This window comes from Diabrotica undecimpunctata, chromosome 7 (genome assembly GCF_040954645.1).
Source record: "Diabrotica undecimpunctata isolate CICGRU chromosome 7, icDiaUnde3, whole genome shotgun sequence".
Classification (NCBI taxonomy): domain Eukaryota; kingdom Metazoa; phylum Arthropoda; class Insecta; order Coleoptera; family Chrysomelidae; genus Diabrotica; species Diabrotica undecimpunctata.
The window spans coordinates 95,596,847-95,614,326 of NC_092809.1; the positions used below are offsets into that span (position 1 = coordinate 95,596,847).

Here is a 17,480-nt window from a genome sequence, read left to right on the forward strand (position 1 = left end):
CGTCGAGCCTTATGCTGTAGTGTTAAAGGTAGCGTCAAAAGGAGAACGATAAGCTCTCAGTCCCATTCCAAGTAGTCTTTGATTAACTATTCTTCTTGAGACTACCCTTCCTGTAGCTGCAACTAAATCATCTTTTACTTGATATACACTGTACCGTCTGTTTCTGAGAGCAAGAAATCTAAGATGGCGCCAATCAGGGCCTTGCAATATTTTAGGACGTCCAGACCCTCCACGACGCCGTTAAGTCTCATTATTGGACCACCTCCTCCAAACTCTGAACACCTTTGATGCTCTACAACACTAGCTTCAACTCTTCGTGGAATTTTCCGTAAAAAAAAACCTTTCACGCCTACAATGCGTCCTTTTTCGAAGTCGCTTAAATGACTAAATTGCCGATTCCTGCGAACTCTTGGCATTGTAAATTTTTTGGGTAAATCAGAAATAATTAAATTTCCATAATTAAAAAAAACGTCCAATTTTTAAATGAAATTGTGGGTAATTCGCATAAAGTTAGTAAATAATATTTTCTAGTTGTCTTTTCATGGCTTGAATTAAGTTTAGTGTCATGTTTACTTTTTCTAAAAATCTGAAGCTCTGCTTCGGTGGTGTTGTTGGAATTTGTTTACATCTTTGAAATCCGTTATCTTCTAGTTCACATGTTTTATGTGATAGCCTGTATATATAGACTCATCGCAAAATAATTCTCCTCCCGAAGTTACTTAGTTGTTATATTTTCTATGTAGGTACTTTTTATCACTCCGGTGAGGATCTTACTTAGGTTTTTTTTCAATTCCAATTATTCACTGTACTAATTCCAATTATTCAATAGGATATTTAGTTATTACCGCTGTTTAATGTTTATAAGATAGCTTTCACTTCAATTTTTTGGAAAATTTTCTCTGTAAAAAGTTACCTATTGCGTTCTATACCTATAGGGTAGTGTTTTTAGTGCACAAGGCTTTTATTTATGTCACTACGTCTTATTTCTGTTTATTTGTTCTTGTTATTTTCTTCTATTTATATATTAATATTATTTATGACTTCAAATGTCCTTATGAATTTGATTTTAGAGAAATTTAGCCAAGTTACACCAGTGAATAAAATTATGAAACAATTTAGGGAGAGCAACTTGAACTTCAGTCAAAACAATAAAGAAACGAAAGAGTACAGCATACCGCAACCTTGGGCGTTTGTAAAGACGCCTGAAACACCGCTCGGTGCTTTTTTAAAACCGGATCCGTCACCCAATTTGAAAAAGCAGTTTGAATATTGGCTGGGACAATTTCCTGATAAGCCATCTCCAAAAAGTAATAAAAGCACGGTTAGTATATCAATAATTTATTTTCTAATATTTTCACTATTATTTGTTAAATTTTTTATTCTTATTTTTCTTATTGTATCTGCTACTTTTTGGCATTCATCATGATATCATTTTTTTATTTTTTGTTTTCTATTAGTTTTCTTCATTAAGGTTTCTTTATCCGTCTCTAAAACTGCTTCTTTTATGCTTTCCCACTTTTCTTCTAGATATATTGTTTCTGGATCTTCGTGTAATCTGCTGGTTATTCGTTCTTCATACTTCTATTGTGGAGTATTAACTTTTAATATTTCTGTGTTGAATTATTTTCAGATTTCTTTGTTCATTTTTTTGTTTTTTTTTTCTTTAAGATCATTGATCGAATAAAGAATTTAACCATAAATCAGATTATTTATGGTTAAAAGTATATTTAATAAAGAATCTCTGGGTTTGTGAAGAGAACAATTTTGGGTCGGGTCAATCTTTTAGTTTTGATGCTTAATGAAAATTGAAAAGGAAAACAAAACAATCTAACATAGTTTTGCTCACATATAATATTTTTTTTTTCTTTTTAGCCTCTCTCTGAAATAAAGCGGCAGTTAGCTGAAAAGGTTGCCAAAATTGGAGCCTACAAGCTGAATTTCGACGAAAAGGAAGGAAACCTTCAAGACCAACTATTACAACAGCAACAACTGGATACTACTTGCACGAATCCTGAGGTATATTTATTATATTTGTAGCAAACATGTATTCCTTGGTTTTTCATGCTTACATTATCCTCCTAAGACCGGACCTGATTTTTTTTTGTTTGTTTTTTGATTAAATAATAAAATTCGTATAATTTTTAGTATAAAAACACATGTAAATTTTTCAAAATTTTTATTTTTTTGCTTAATGTGAAAAGAAAACATGTCCATTCAAAAGGACATCAGGAACGCATCAATACAAAATTATTGTAAATGAAATTGTTTAAAGCAGTTGTTATTTCCCGTTAAACATAAAAATATGTCACATGATTCACAATAAACTTTTGTTTTACCCTTACAACCTGAAGCTTACATCTAACAGAATTTTGTTAACTCGGATGCCATTGCAGGAATGTGTTTTATCTTTCTCTAAGTAGAAGAGTTTGAAGTGATGTTCTAGGTTTGTAACTATTTCTAATTACCATTGTTGAAATGTTCCCAAAATCAGAATTTTCAGAAATGTTAATATAAACACACAAATAAACACACGAAAGTGTCAATATAAACATGTTTAATAGGTAAGAGAGTCTGTTTATAATACGTTTATAACGGGTTTCGTGACCTAAGTGCTAAGTACTTTTAACTTAGTTTAGACTTCTTAAGGTGCCCTCTCCATTACTGAAAGTTGGCTATAACTACAGCAAATTTTTTCTCTCTATCTTGAGCTGTTCTTAGTATCGAATGTGTGTCCATGCCTGTCCAGTCTCTTACATTTTTCAGGCAGGAGCATTTTCTTCTTCCTGCACCTCTTCTTCCTTCCACTTTCCCTTCCATTATCAGTTGTAGGAAGTTTTATTTTTCTCCTCTGTAAATATGTCCTAGATAACTCGTTTTTCTGGTTTTTACAATATTTAGGAGTTCTCTCTCAGTCCCCATTCTTCTGAGCACCTCGTTGTTGGTCACATGCTCTGTCCAAGAGATCTTCAGCATCCTTCGAAAACCCACATCTCAAAGGCTTCTACATGTCTCATACATCTTCTACATATCTTCTACATGTTGTAGTGAATTTTTTCTTCATATTTGTGACTTCCTTAATCTTTTTGTTATGCATTGAAGTAGTCATGTTTTTTAGTAATTCCCTCAATTCCTCACATTTGCTGTTCATCCATTCTTCTTTGGCTTTCCTGATTTTCTTTCGGATGGTTCTCTGGGTTTCTTTATATTTTACTTCATTGCGGGTTTTTTAAGATCTTTTTACGACCATCAGTTCTAAGATTTCTTCTGTCATCCATGTATTCTTTGGTTTTCCTGTGTTGTCTTGTAGTTGTTCTGTTTGTATAGTTGTGATTGTTGTTTTAAAGGTGTGCCAAATACTTTCTACTGATTCTTCTGCTACCGCGGGTGCTTCACTGAATTTTTCTTTGAGTGTATCATTGAGTATTTTCTCTATCTCTGTCTGTACTACTGGATCTTTAAGTTTTTCGAGGCTAGGTTTTATCTTCTCTCTGCATTTAATTTTCTTCAGTTTAATTGAGATTTTATCGATAACAGGATTGTGGTCGGAACCTATGTCCGTCCCGGGATATGTTTTAACTGCCCTGATTCCATTTCTATAACGCTTGTCAATTAATATATAATCAATATTTCTTATTATGTGGTTTTGATTATCTCCAGGTGCTTTCCATGTATATAATCTTCTTTTTGGTAGTTTAAACCAGGTGTTTGCGATCATTAGATTTTCTTCTTGGCAAAATTGGACCAGTATTTCTTCTCTACCATTTCTTTGGCCCAAACCAAAGTTTCCGACTACGTCTTCGGTCCGCTCTTCACCTACTTTGGGATTAAAATCTCCCATAATAATGTTCACAGCATTTTTCTTTGCGATCTTCATTAGCTGTTTGATCTCTTGGTAGAATTCTCGTATTTCTCTTTCTAGTTTTTCTCCTGTAGGAGCATATATTTGAATAAAGTTAATATAACGAAGAGTGGTATTAATTTCTAGCACAGCTACTCTATCAGATATAGGTATAAAGTTCTTTACACATTTACTGCTTTTCTCGTCAACTATAAATGCCACTCCGTTATAATTATGAGGATCGTCATTAGCAGCATAGTATATCACATGGTTATCGATGTTTGTCTGCCCAGATCCAGGCCACCTAACTAAACTGACTCAGAGAATGTTGACTCCTATTCTTTTCATTTCTCTCACGATATTATGAGATTTTCCTGTCATAAAGAGAGATTTTGCATTCCAGGTTCCAATTGTCAATGTGTCATTTTTGTTTTCCAATTTCGGGTGGTTCCTAGCATTTAACGTGGATATTCTTAGCACCCCTTGACCATTTAAGGTCTGCCACGGACTAGGAGCCTTTTGTTTTCCATAACTTGCCATAGTCATAATATCTTGAGAATATTTAGTGTATTGGTTTCTCCTTGCCTTACACACTGCAGTAGTACAACCGATTAAACCAATATCTGATTGTCGCCTTTAAGTATCTGATTCCAAGCCTATTAAGAAGTCATTCTAGAATTGGAGTTAGTAATGGCATAGCTGCTGCTCTATACCATGTCCTCAGTTGATCCGCGGGTGCTTATTTGGCGAACCTTATTCGCAGCTATCCTGTATAATATACAGGGCGTCCCCTATCAGCCATATGGGACGCACCGTGTCGGGGTTGAGAACTTTCCCGCCCACTCTGTCTTATGCGGAGTGCTGAAGAATCCCTACTTAGTTCAGAATTCTTCCTCCACAAAAGCTGAGACCGGCCAAGAGAAACAGATAGACACAGACGAAATTAATGACATGGGAACTGAAGTACGGCGTGTTTAGACGTAATAAAAAACAGTCTACAAAATAGTGTATCATATTTTGGTACAGCACAATCAAAATTTTGAGGGGCGTTACTATTAGAAAGTTGAAACGCTACAATACATGTAAAAAATAGTTGCGGTTAGGGGTTGTTATTATCTTAATTAAATACCATTTTACAGGTGACGTCAAGTGAGGGAGATGTAACGCCGGAAAACCAACAGTTAGCAAGCAGAATTAAACAATTAGAAGACATGCTTAGTGCCAGTGGGTCTGCTAAAAGACAAAGTACAAACTTCCAGGCTCTGATCCCAGGTCCAGGTATTAACAATTCTTACTAAAATGTGTACTCGGCTTCAAAAACAGGAAACTCGTAGAATTTTTTTGTCGTTTCCTTTTTCAAATTTTGCCGATACGGAACATGGTTTATTGGAATATCCAAAAGCTACTTTTGATCTGGAAATTTACAAATTAAACATCTCAGACATTGTAAGAAAATCTCATTAAGTAATATCGCGGAGATCATCTTGACCATTTTTTGTGCTTTAACGTTGCTAAAAATGTTTTACAAAATTTTCTAAAAAATTGTATATTTATTTTTTCTACTTTTCTGATCAACCTTGTATAAGTCTCATTGTATATTGCTTAAATTATAAGCGAACTAAATAGGACGAAGGAAAGAATAAATAAGTTTTGAATTGTAAATATATCTTAACATAAATATAAAAAGCAATCAGATTTTTTATTCAGGAAGACATTTCAGTATCAGTAAAACGGTATGGTGGACTCTATCCACCATTAACAACCACTGGTTCCTCCTGGTGTCACGTTTAGGGTTTCTAAAGCTTTCTGGTATTTTTCCTCCTCTGCTGCTTGATTTGCATCAGTTAAACATTGCTGCTACGTTTCTCCTAGTTCTTGCTGGTATTTATTAAAAGTGTGAAAATTCATTGGCGGGATATTCAACATTGATAAACTACGATATGATACTTTTCTAATAGCCAAAGTACCCCAAGTCGCTAGAAGATTCAAATTGTATTTATCCCTGTTCGTATGAATCGATTTTTTCATTCCACATGCAGCACACTTGGAAACTACTTGAGAATTTAAACCAATGAAGACTTCTTTGTCAAATGCCAAGTATCCAGTTTTTTACATGCCATTCACGACTCTTTAATGGATTTCAAATGATACCAAGAAGAAGGTTTTTTGGAGTTGATGGTCCCCTAAAGTTGATGGTCCCCTTGTTATAAAACAATTTAAAATAAAAAAAAACTATGACAATTTTCAAGGTTTAAAAACACAAGTGAGGTATAATAACGGACATATCGTACTTCGACGAACTATTGTCACACCTTGTATATACAATATATGCATATAATGCACTTATAGATATAAATTTTTTATAGATATATTACTTGTAGATTGTAGATTGTATGACGTACTTTCAAAACATAAGTTACATTCTGTAGGTTTCAGCATGGGCAGTTCAAATTTCAAACCGATAACATTCTTATTAAATTTTTTTGTAATCTGCCAAAGTGTTGTACAGAGTAATTGATATGGCAACCCTGTTAGTACGACGTTTCGTTTGAAGCGTTTCGAAGCCGAGAGTAATGCTATCTTCTTTTAAATGTGCCTATCTTCTAGAGATGTTGGCGACCACATTGACCCATCTTATTCTATTTACAGCAGCTCGAAATAGATCAGTTGACGTTAGATCAGTCCACTTCCTAAAATTGGCCAGGCAGGATATACGTCTACGTCCGGGGCCTCTCGTACCCTCAATCTTGCCTTGTAGAATCAACTGTAAAAGTTGGTATTTATCATTACGCATGATGTGGCCGAAGTAAGCCAATTTTCTGTTTTGTATGGCGTTAATAATTTCTTTGTCTTTTCTTAGCCTCTGGAGAATAGTTATGTTACTTGTGTGGTGTATATATGAGACCCTCAACATACGTCGGTATCACCACATTTCAAATGCCAGTAATCGTTTTATGGCATCTTCTGTAAGGCTCCAGCTTTCTACTCTATAGAGGAGGACACTAAAGACGTAACATCTAAGAATTCTTATGCGTATATTGATACTTAAAGATAAGTTGCAGAGAATCTTCCTAAGGCTGTTGAAAGAGCTTTTGGCTTTTTCAATACGAGTTTTTATTTCGTAGCTGGGATCCTTAATATTGTAGCCCAAATAGCATATTTTTCCACTCCTTTCTAACGGTGTATAGCCTATTGCAATTTTGCCGTTTATGTTGGTGTTCTTACTAATGATCATTATTTTTGTCTTCCAGCAATTTAGTTTAGGTCGTATTTGTTGCATGCCTCTACAACGTCATCCTTTGGAGCTCCTGCGCACTATCTGCCAGCAACACTGCACTACAGCAATCCCATCTTCTGATTCGTCCAAGGCCTCTTTAAAGATGTTTTCAGAGTATATGTTAAATAATGTCGGTGACAATATGCAATCATGTCTAACTCCTTTTTCGACTGAGAAGATCTCGGACAGTTCATTTTCTAATCGTACTGTTGCTTTTTGTTAAGTTTGAGATCAGTCTTATATCCTTACCATCGAGTCCTGATGTTTTTGGGATATCGATTAGTTTCTTATGTGGGACTTTATCAAATGCCTTCTCGAAATCAATGAAACATGCATACACATCGCAGTTGACATCCCTGGCTCTCTGTATTAGAACTTGCAAACTAAAAAGTGCTTCCCTCGTTCCGAGTCCTGTTCTGAATCTAAATTGAACTTCACTCAGATGTTCTTCTAATTTGGTGTATATGCGCGAGTGAATGATAGTATGTTCTTCACATTTTCTAGCGTTGGCTTTTTTAGGAAGTGGAATGAATATTGATAGTAGCCAGTCTTTTGGTACGTAACCAGTCTCGTAGATGTTGTTGAATAGCTTCGTAAGAGCTGTGATTTGGTGTGCCTCTAATAGCTTTAAAATTTCACCATGCACCTCATTAGGTCATGGTAATTTCCCATCTTTAATCCGCTTAATGGCCATAGTTACTTCTTCGTTTGTTATTTCTGGGCCGTAGGGATTGTTTATTTCAGTCGTGCTGCATCTTCGAATAATTCTTGCATATATTCTTTCCATCTTCGTAATTTATCTTCAATGGTAGTCAAAATATGGCCTTCAATGTCTACAACTATGCCTGTATAGCGTTGTTTTCTGGTGTTCTGTACCTCTTTAATTTTTTTGTGCATATAGATATCGTCATGTTTGCGTTGTAGTGTTTCAACTTACTTACATTTCTCCGTCAGCCATGCTTCTTTTGCTCCTTTTATCTCCTTTAGTATAGTTTTATGCAACTTTTTGTATTCGTTGTTATTTCTACCTTCTTGCTTCTTTTCTCTTTTTGATTTTAGATATTCATGCGAAATTGTGGTAATAGATGTCTTCATTTCGTTCTACTGTTCTTCTATACCTCTAGTAGTGTCTTCAACTATTTTCGCAAAATTCTTATTAATCTCTGTTTTTACTTTTTCTGGGTGTCATTTTCTTTTAGTAGTCTTATATCTATCTTGGGCCTCATTTTCTTATGAATTATTTTGAGTCGTATGTTGATATTTGCAACCAATAGACTATGATCTGAGAAGACATCTGCGCCTGGATATGTTTTTGTTGAGGTGATAAAATTTCTAAACCTTTTGTTTATGTTGATAAAATCCATTTGGTTTCTTATAATTTTCCTTGGGGTATCACCGTGTGCTTTCCATGTATAAAGTCTTCTTGGATGTAATTTAAAAAGTGTATTCGTTACAACCATATCCGTCTCTTGGCAGAATTGGATTTTTCTTTCTCCTCTTTCGTTTCTTATGCCAAGACCATATGACTCCACGATATTCTCAACTGTACCTTGTCCTATTTTGCCATTGAAATCGACCATGATAATAGGAAGTTCTTGTTTTTGGTCAGTTTTAGAGAGTCTGTTAGAGTCTGATAGAAATTTTCTATTTCTTCATTAGTAGATTCTGATGTCGGTGCGTAGACCTGAATGATGTTTATATTAAAGGGACTTTAGTTAATTTTCAATAGTACAACTCTATGTGATATGGGCGTAAATCCTATTACTGCTTTAGCTATTTCCCTTTTTACTATTATCGCTACTCCATTTCTGTTTTTTGTTGTGTCGTCTCCAGAATAATAGATATGGTGTTTATCTTTAATTCTTATTCCAGAATTTGGCCATCGAACTTCAGTGCATCCTATCTATCCTATAATGCTATCCGTCGATGATAAATATGTTGATGATGATGTTTCAGATGGAGTCATCTCTCTACATTACAATTTGATGGCGGCTCAAGATATAATTCTTGTTTAACTAGATCTTTCGTATGTTTAGGGGAAAATATTCAACGTTTTATTACATATATTTTCCTTTTTTACAGTTATATATGTTGTTATTAAAATTTTGTCCCGTTTCTTACCGGTAGCTTTATTATACACCGGAACAGATTATTTTTTCTTATTGTGGCAAAACTGTACATTGAAAAATTTTCAAAAATTCATAAGTATTTATTACGATTATTTCTTTATGCTGTAAGAAAACTAACAATATTGTATGTTTGGAAAAAACAAATTATAAAACTGTTATTCACTCTCACGGTTTAGTTCTGTTCAAAAAATTTTATTTTACAGAAATTATTTATACAATACTGTTTCATTTTTTAGCTGGCACGTCAGAATTCAAGGATTCACAACCGTGCACAGTAGGATGGGATTTTAGATCGCAAGAGGTGAGTTTTACGACGGAATTTCATACTACTGTAATGCTGTTATTTTTTATTAATACTTCTCTCTCGAATTTCAGCATCAGCAAGCTAAAAACCAAATGAAAGTATTTTCGCTTTCTGGAATTGCAGACGACACAGAGAGGGCAAAGATGGTAACGGAGCTGGAGCAATTAGGAGCCACGGTATCTAATTTAGCCAATTATGATCCGTCTTGTACACATCTCTTATGTCCAAAACCTGCTAGAAATGAAAAGTCTTTATCTTGTATGGCTGCTGGGAAGTGGATCTTACATATTTCTTACCTAGAGAAATCGATAGAGGTCGGACATTTTCTGAACGTTAGTATTTTTTTTTAATCAAACGGACATTTTTATTTACATTTTATTTACTTTTAAGTTTGAGTAGTACAATTCTTCTTTTTGTATATATAACGAGGAAAAATTTAATCGGATTTATGTATTCTCCACTAAAATTTTTAAAATTATTTTTAGGAAGAAGAATATGAATTTGGTAATCCCAAATCCGTAGGAAAATTCAATATTTCGCACGATAGAGAAACGGAAACACGAACACAACAAATGCATTGGTGGAGGAAAGAGGTCGGCAGAAGAGGGTATGGGGCTTTTAATGATATGAGAGCGATTGTCGTAGCAAATAAAAGAGAACCTATCATTCGAGTAATAGAAGCTGGAGGAGGAGTTGTAATCAATCTGAAGTAAGTTATACATTGTATATCATATTAAAATAAATTGCGAAGTTGTTGCTAGTTTGATATTTTGTTTATTTTAAAGGTTTTCCTAATTAGAAAATTTCGTGTCTATTCGTTTTCCTTAGACGCTTCTTACCTGTAGCTTTGTAATACTTCCTTTGGCTATATTACCAAGCTACACGGTGCTTTATGACATTGAGGTACTCCTCCAAATTGACAACTCATTTATAGAAGTACTAAAGCTAAATATAGGGAACTAGATTAACTACCTGTTATGACAAAATAAAAAAAGAACTAGTGTATAGGATCGTTGATCATAAACGAATTGAAATTCTGCATGGATTGGTTTTCTTTGTGTTCTCAACATTGTCGCCGCTTGTTCCGTAATGAATGAGCATTGCAAACCTTGTTCTCATTAAGTGAGAGCCTCCTTTGTAATCCTTTATGCGCACGATTGCCGTGGAAAGTAAGGCTTCTACACCCTTGTGGCTTGCGCAGTTTACTGAGTTTTGTCCTTGTGTGTTGCCATTTCTGTACCAAATATTTTCTCGAGCTTATTCTGGCCTTCCGCTATTCGGATCTATTCCATTGCCCGACTTCCAAATTCTCTCCCGTTTCTTTCAGGGAGGGAATCCCGTTTCTTTTCATATTTTCTTTTCTTCTCTCATTTGGGTTTCTTCTATTGCCCAAATATCCAGGATCAAAATGTATCAGTGTGTGATGCTCTCCACTATATTGTCTACATCTCTGCTGGGAGAAACTGCTACTCTACATTTTGTTTCTGTCTCTTGTACTGAGCTCCAGAAACTCACTACATTGTGTTACACTGTGGTCTCCGTAGCACATTATACAATATATTTTGATTTCGTTAATTTTCCTTCTTGATTTGCTTGGTTCCTCTCTGATTCCAACAATTCTAACGTTTGGAATCTCCTTTGTAGAAAGGCTTGCGTTGCTACGTCGGTACCTATCTACTTTCTCCAATGTGATTTTCATGCAATCTCCTGGTTTCGTTATCCCATTTTGTTATACTTATTCAGGCTATTAATCGGCTCCAGGATTCCATATTGATTCCTAGACCTTCGAAGCTCCTTCTGGATTAAATGGTACTAATAACTGGATCGAGAGGTTGCCAATAACTGGATCGAATGTCTGGATGTTCTTTCTGGATTGAATACTGCTAATAACTGGATCAAGTGGCTTGATTTCTTTTCGTTTCCACCCCGGGTTTAGTATCTGGTCTGGGCATTGGTGCCGGTGATTAGAGTGGACTATAGATTTAGGTCGCTATGTGGCTGATCTTTTCTTTTCTTACCACAGAGGCTTACCACAAACTATGTTTTTTCTTTTTGCTCCAAGGACCATGTACAGGATCGTTGATCAGGAACGAATTGAAGTTCTGGTTATACAGGAACAAAATGAAGTTCTGAATGTAAATAAAACCACCAAACACAAAATGACTGTTTTATTGACACTAACCCGGTTTATAATGACTTAAATCGTTAGGACTTCTGGGAATGCTTTTCGAAAGAAATGGAACATGATTTTTACGGTCTGCAAAAGGAAATATGGTGCTTTTTAAGAGGTCAAAGAACGAGGGTAAAGGAACTAATACAACCAAAACACATAGAAAAGGATACGTGGATTGACTACCTAAAAAAGCAGAGGAAGAATAAACGACCTTTGAAACTAAAATTTTTTAAGTACTAATAAATCAGAGGATAAGTTTAGCAGATGAACAACAGGCTTACAACCTTGCATGGCTCCTATAATCCTCAAGAATTCCTCTACAGTCGTCCCTATCCATCGCCTTTCTCCGCCAAGCACGTATTCCCATATTTCTCATGTCTTCATCGATGTTATCATGGAACCTTGTCCTGGGTCTTCCTCTTCTTCTCTGACTGATGGGTCTATTAGGAGCAATTTTCTAGCTGGGTCATTTTGTTCCATCCGCATTACATGGCCTATCCACCTCAGATGTCCTATCTTAATATGTTTTACGATATCAGGTTCCTGGTATATTCTATAAAGTTTGAAGTTGTATCGTCTTCTTCACACTCCATTGTCATTCACTGCTCCATAGATTTGCCTTAGTACTTTTCTTTCGAAACATCCTAACACGTTTTCATTATTTTTTGTTAGAGTCCAGGTCTCTGAACTATATGTTAGGACTGGGCGTATTATTGTTTTGTAGAGTTTTATTTTTGTATTTCTCGATATAATTGTGGATTTAAGGAGATTGAGCCCAAAATAGTATCTTTTTAGCCTTGCTAATTCTGCGGTTTATCTCTGCGGTAATATTATTTTCAGTGTTAAAGAGCGCTCTCAGGTATACAAATTCGTTCACTGCTTCGATGACGTCGTTTTCTATAACAAGTGGTCGTAGTATTTATGGTCGCGTGCTTATATTCATATACTTCGTTTTGTTGGTGTTTATTATTAAACCCATTTTTGTAGCTGATTTTTTAATGCTACATACGCCTCTCGTACAGCGTTTTCCGTTTTCCCAACAATATTGACATCATCAGCATAGGCTAGGATTTGCTTTGATTTATTATATATTGAACCAGTGGTTGTGATTTGTGACATACGTATTACTTTTTCAGAGCCAGATTTGTGGCATACTCTCTGGCGCAGCCCGTTGTTTGTTTTAAAAGATTCAGACTTCCCCCTGAATTCGTACTCTAAATTTAACTTTTTCAAGAGTTAATTTTGTTAAATTTATCAATTGATTTGGTATCTCTAGCTCTTTCATGGTTTTCAACAGTTCTCTTCTATTCACAGAGTCGTAGGCTGCTTTGTAGTCTATAAATATGTGATGAGTATCAATGCCACATTCCAATGTTTTTTCCAAAATTAGTTTCTGGATTGCAATCTGATGAATTGTTCATTTACCACCCCTGAAACCAGCCTGGTATTTTCCTACTATCAGTTCTGCATAATGTGCCATACAATGACATAGTACTGTTTAAAATATTTTATACGCTGCATTTAGAAGCGTAATTCCTCTGTGGTTAGAGCATTCAAAAATATCTCCTTTTTTGTGTATGGTGCAGAGTATTCCAATATTCCAATCATTGGGGAGGGATTTCTGTGCCCATATTTCTTTTATAAGCTGCTGTAATGCCATTATGGTATCGTGTCTACCTTTTTCATATAGTTCAGCTGAGAGATTATCTATTCCGGGTGATTTGATGCTGGCTAGTTTTTTAACTGCATCTTTAACTTCAAGAATCGTTAGTGGTTCCTCTTCCCTCTCGCCTGTTCCCCTTACCTCATCTCTTTTGTCTTTAAGGTTTTCTTCTTCTTCCTCTATATTAAGTGCCTGGCTAAAGTATTCCACCCATCTATTCAATACATCTTTCCTTGTTGTTAATAAGTCGCCATTCTGATTTCTGCATTGTCTTGTGGTTGCCTTGAATTCTTTTCTGTTGATGTTAACTTTCTTATAGAATGCTCTGAATTCTTTCTCTCTGTTGAGGTTTTCTATATATTTAAGTTCCTTATTTAGGTGGTTTCGTTTTTTTCTTTTGTGTATCCTCTTTTCTTCTTTTCTCTTTGTCTGGTAATTCTCTACAGTTGTTCTAGTTCGTCGGGCAGGTCATCTTTCTGTAGGCTTCATTTTTTCTTTTGTTGCATTCTTGCATTCATCGTCAAACCAATGATTTCTACGGGCACACATTTCTGTTCCTATTTCCTTTTTCGCTGCTGCTTTAATGTCTTCCTTTATTCTGGTCCAGTAGGAATCTATATCTGTCTGGTATTCTTCATTTACATTTTGATTCCTTAGCCTGTTGGTGATGTTTTCCGAGTACCGTTCTGCAATTGTCGCATCTCTCAACTTTTGCACATTCCATTTTTTTAAATCCATTTTATAGTATTTGAAATTCTAGCTCTTAATGTTGAGATTCTTCAGGTTCTGAATACCTATATTACTAGTGTTTGTGTATTTGTTCTAAATGTGTTGTAATTGCCATACGATAAATAAATAAATAAAATCTTCAGGTTCTGCAGAACCTATAGAAATAGGCAGCGGAATAAGACAAGGATTGAGCCCTATGCTCTTCAATTTAATCATGGATAAAATCATCAAAAGCGTTAACAAAGAAACAGGATACAGAATGGGAAACAAACAAATAAAAATACTTTGTTACGCAGACGATGCAATATTGATAACCTAAGATGAAGATAGTCTGCCAAAACTGGTCCACAGATTTAACATACGAGCAAAAGAATTTAATATGACAATCTCATCTCTGAAAACTAAAACAATAGTAGTCAGCAAAGAAACAACCAGATGTAAAATAAAAATTGATGGCATCAGTATTGAACTTCCATTGAAGTAATGGAAATAAAATACCTGGGAATTACACTGTCCAGCTATGGAGACCTGGACAAAGAGAAGTGATAGATCAAGTACAAAAAGCAAATAGACTGGCAGGATGCCTTAATTACACTATATGGCGAAACAGACACATTATCACTGAGATGAAGTCAAGAATTTGTAAAGCCAGTGTAGACTAATAATGACATATGCCTCAGATACAAGACCCGACACAGCCACAACGCAAAGACTACTAGAAACTGTAGAGATGAGAGTATCGAGAAGAATTACAGGAAATACGCTGAGTGACCGAAAGAGAAGCGAAGACATTAGAAGAAAATGTATCGTACAGTGTATAAATGAATGAACATAAAATAGAAAAAAGAATGGAATAACCACATAAGCAGAATGGAGCAGACCCGTGTCGTCAAAATAGCAAGAGATAAGTCACCGATCGGCAGAAGAAGTATCGGTCGACTGTGCAAAAGATGGTGTGACAACCTTCCATAGAAGTATTAATCCGCCAATCAACAAGCAAAATTGCTTATAAAGGGGAGAAAGAATAAGAAGACATCTAATAATACGCTATAAGAAGTATTCACTTTCGCGGACAGGAGGAGCTCTTTTTTTATTGTTAATAGATTTTAGAACACAAGATTTTTAGAAACAATCGTTATTAGAATTTGTTTAATTTTGGTTGGCTGAGAAATCTCTTATTTATAAGACGTATTGGCAGTACTTTCACTAAATAGATAATATGAAAACAGATAAATATAGAAATGACAACTCCCTAGAAATGTTACACGAAATTTGTATTTGTTGCAGAGATTTATATTTTCCATGGCATTTTAAACACTATCATAAGCTTGTCGAAAATCAATAAACAACTGGTGTACTTCTTTACTGAATTTTCAATTTTTTTTCAGCAGTTGCCTGATAATAAAAATCCCCGGTTCTCTTCTGTATTTGGGCTTATACTATTTCTCAATATAAAGGGTGTTTTTTTAGAGATATAGAAATGTAAGTTGGCAACACTTTTTTAACTGGCGGCCATTTTGACAGCTGTCAAGTGATTTATGTTTCGTTTGGTTTGGCTTTTTATCATGAATAGACTGGCGCCTGAACAACGCTTCCAAATTGTGCAAATTTATTTTGAAAATTATGGTTCTGTTCGAAATACGTATCGCGCACTACGTCCATTTTATGGTTAACATAATCGTCCTTTATTTCGATTAATTCGATTAACCATGGAGCGTTTTCGCACCACATTTACTCTAAATGATAATACAGTGTAGGTAAAAGTTTATGGTCGGTATGGTAAAATTTAACAGGATATCTAACACAGATATAAAATCATATTTTCAGCGAATAGACAAAGATAACAATCATATTTCCCCTTGGTATCCCCTCCCTATTTCTCATTGATAGCCATTGCCCATTAGTGAGACGATTAGTTCCGACCAGAGATATTTTACATTTCTGGTTCCGATCCTAATATAGCTAAGAAACTAGAGGTGGGTCGTTGACATTTTTATCGGAACCGTTTTTTGTAAACTGTAACTAGTTCATTGTTTACCAGTAGTTTCAAATAAGCCAGTACACAAATATATTGGCTATTATCATTTATGTGTATAAGTATTGAAGTGAAAGAAACTAACGAAGGATATATTTATTATAACTTGAAAAATAAATTAAACAATACAAATAGTACTTACATTTACATTACACATTATTACACTTTTCTTGTTAACCGTGTTCTTCTTTTCTTTAAAATTAAATCAGATTTTGAACATGTGTTCACAAGGAACAGATTTTGTTACAATACTACAATATTTTATGAATATAGTGGTTAAGTTAGGATATACCTGGCGATGGTTTTTCCACCACGGTAATGGATGGACAGTTCCAATCTCCGTTCGAAATTTTTTGTGGGTAATATATCATCAGACAAATACATGTCGACTTCTTTTATATCCCTCGATACAGGTGTATGTTTAGATAAGTCATGTCCAATTAATTCATCAAAATACACTATGGACTTAAGTCATCTTTATCATTTTCTTTCTCTTGTACTGGTTGATTTTCAATAGTACAATCTTCTTTTTCTTTTTTTATAGAAGTAACCAGCTTCTTAACTCTTTCTTTGTTTTTTATAACTAGGTATTCTGATTAATGAATGAGTTTCGATTTACGATTGATCTGCATTTTCGATTTCAAATATTTATTGATAGTTCGTCAAAGGATTTATTTATTGTAAATATTCTGACGCATTTCTGTCCGTTTCGAATGCTTCTACTACAAGTACTGACATACTGCCACCGCCACACAAGCGTCAATAGGTGATGGATACTTCCATTAATAAAAATATTAGTTTAGAACAAAAGAAACAAGTAGATATGGATTTACTAAACCTATATAAAGACTCGTTTCATCCGTTTTCCATAGTTGAAGAACGAGCTTTTAAAAAGTTTGCAGGGTGGATTCCTGGATATAAACCACCAACAAGAAAAACTTGTTCATTACGTCAGGTTCATTACTTCAGGAATGTTATATCAAAACTAAGCAAATTATTAGATCACAAGTTGTTAAAGAAGTAGAAAATATCTGTATTAATACTGACCTCTGGACATATGGAGTAACTGAGAGTTACATCGCATTAACACGACAATATTTAACCGAAAATTTAGAATTCAAAACGGTTTTATTAGGCCGCTGCCATTTTTCTGGAAACCATAATTCAGAAAAGATCGCTTTTGAAATTAGTGAAATTATTTCACTAATTTCAAATTTCACTTTCTTAAAAAACACATTTCAAAAAAAGTACCTTATCTTTATAAAGGCTTTTAAAGTATCAATTACAACATAACAAAGTTCCCAAACGGCCAATCCAAGACGTGGAAACTAG

At 34.7% G+C, this 17,480-nt stretch overlaps 1 protein-coding gene across 1 annotated transcript in view; it reads left to right on the plus strand.

Moving 5' to 3' along the window:
• Positions 1-17,480, plus strand: part of mus101 (mutagen-sensitive 101) — an 88,170-nt gene that overhangs the window by 68,072 nt on the left and 2,618 nt on the right. The window contains 6 exon segments of the mRNA XM_072537795.1: positions 1,071-1,321; positions 1,873-2,016; positions 4,978-5,116; positions 9,481-9,545; positions 9,620-9,880; positions 10,034-10,257. Of these exon segments, the coding sequence (XP_072393896.1) occupies positions 1,071-1,321; positions 1,873-2,016; positions 4,978-5,116; positions 9,481-9,545; positions 9,620-9,880; positions 10,034-10,257 (1,084 nt within the window).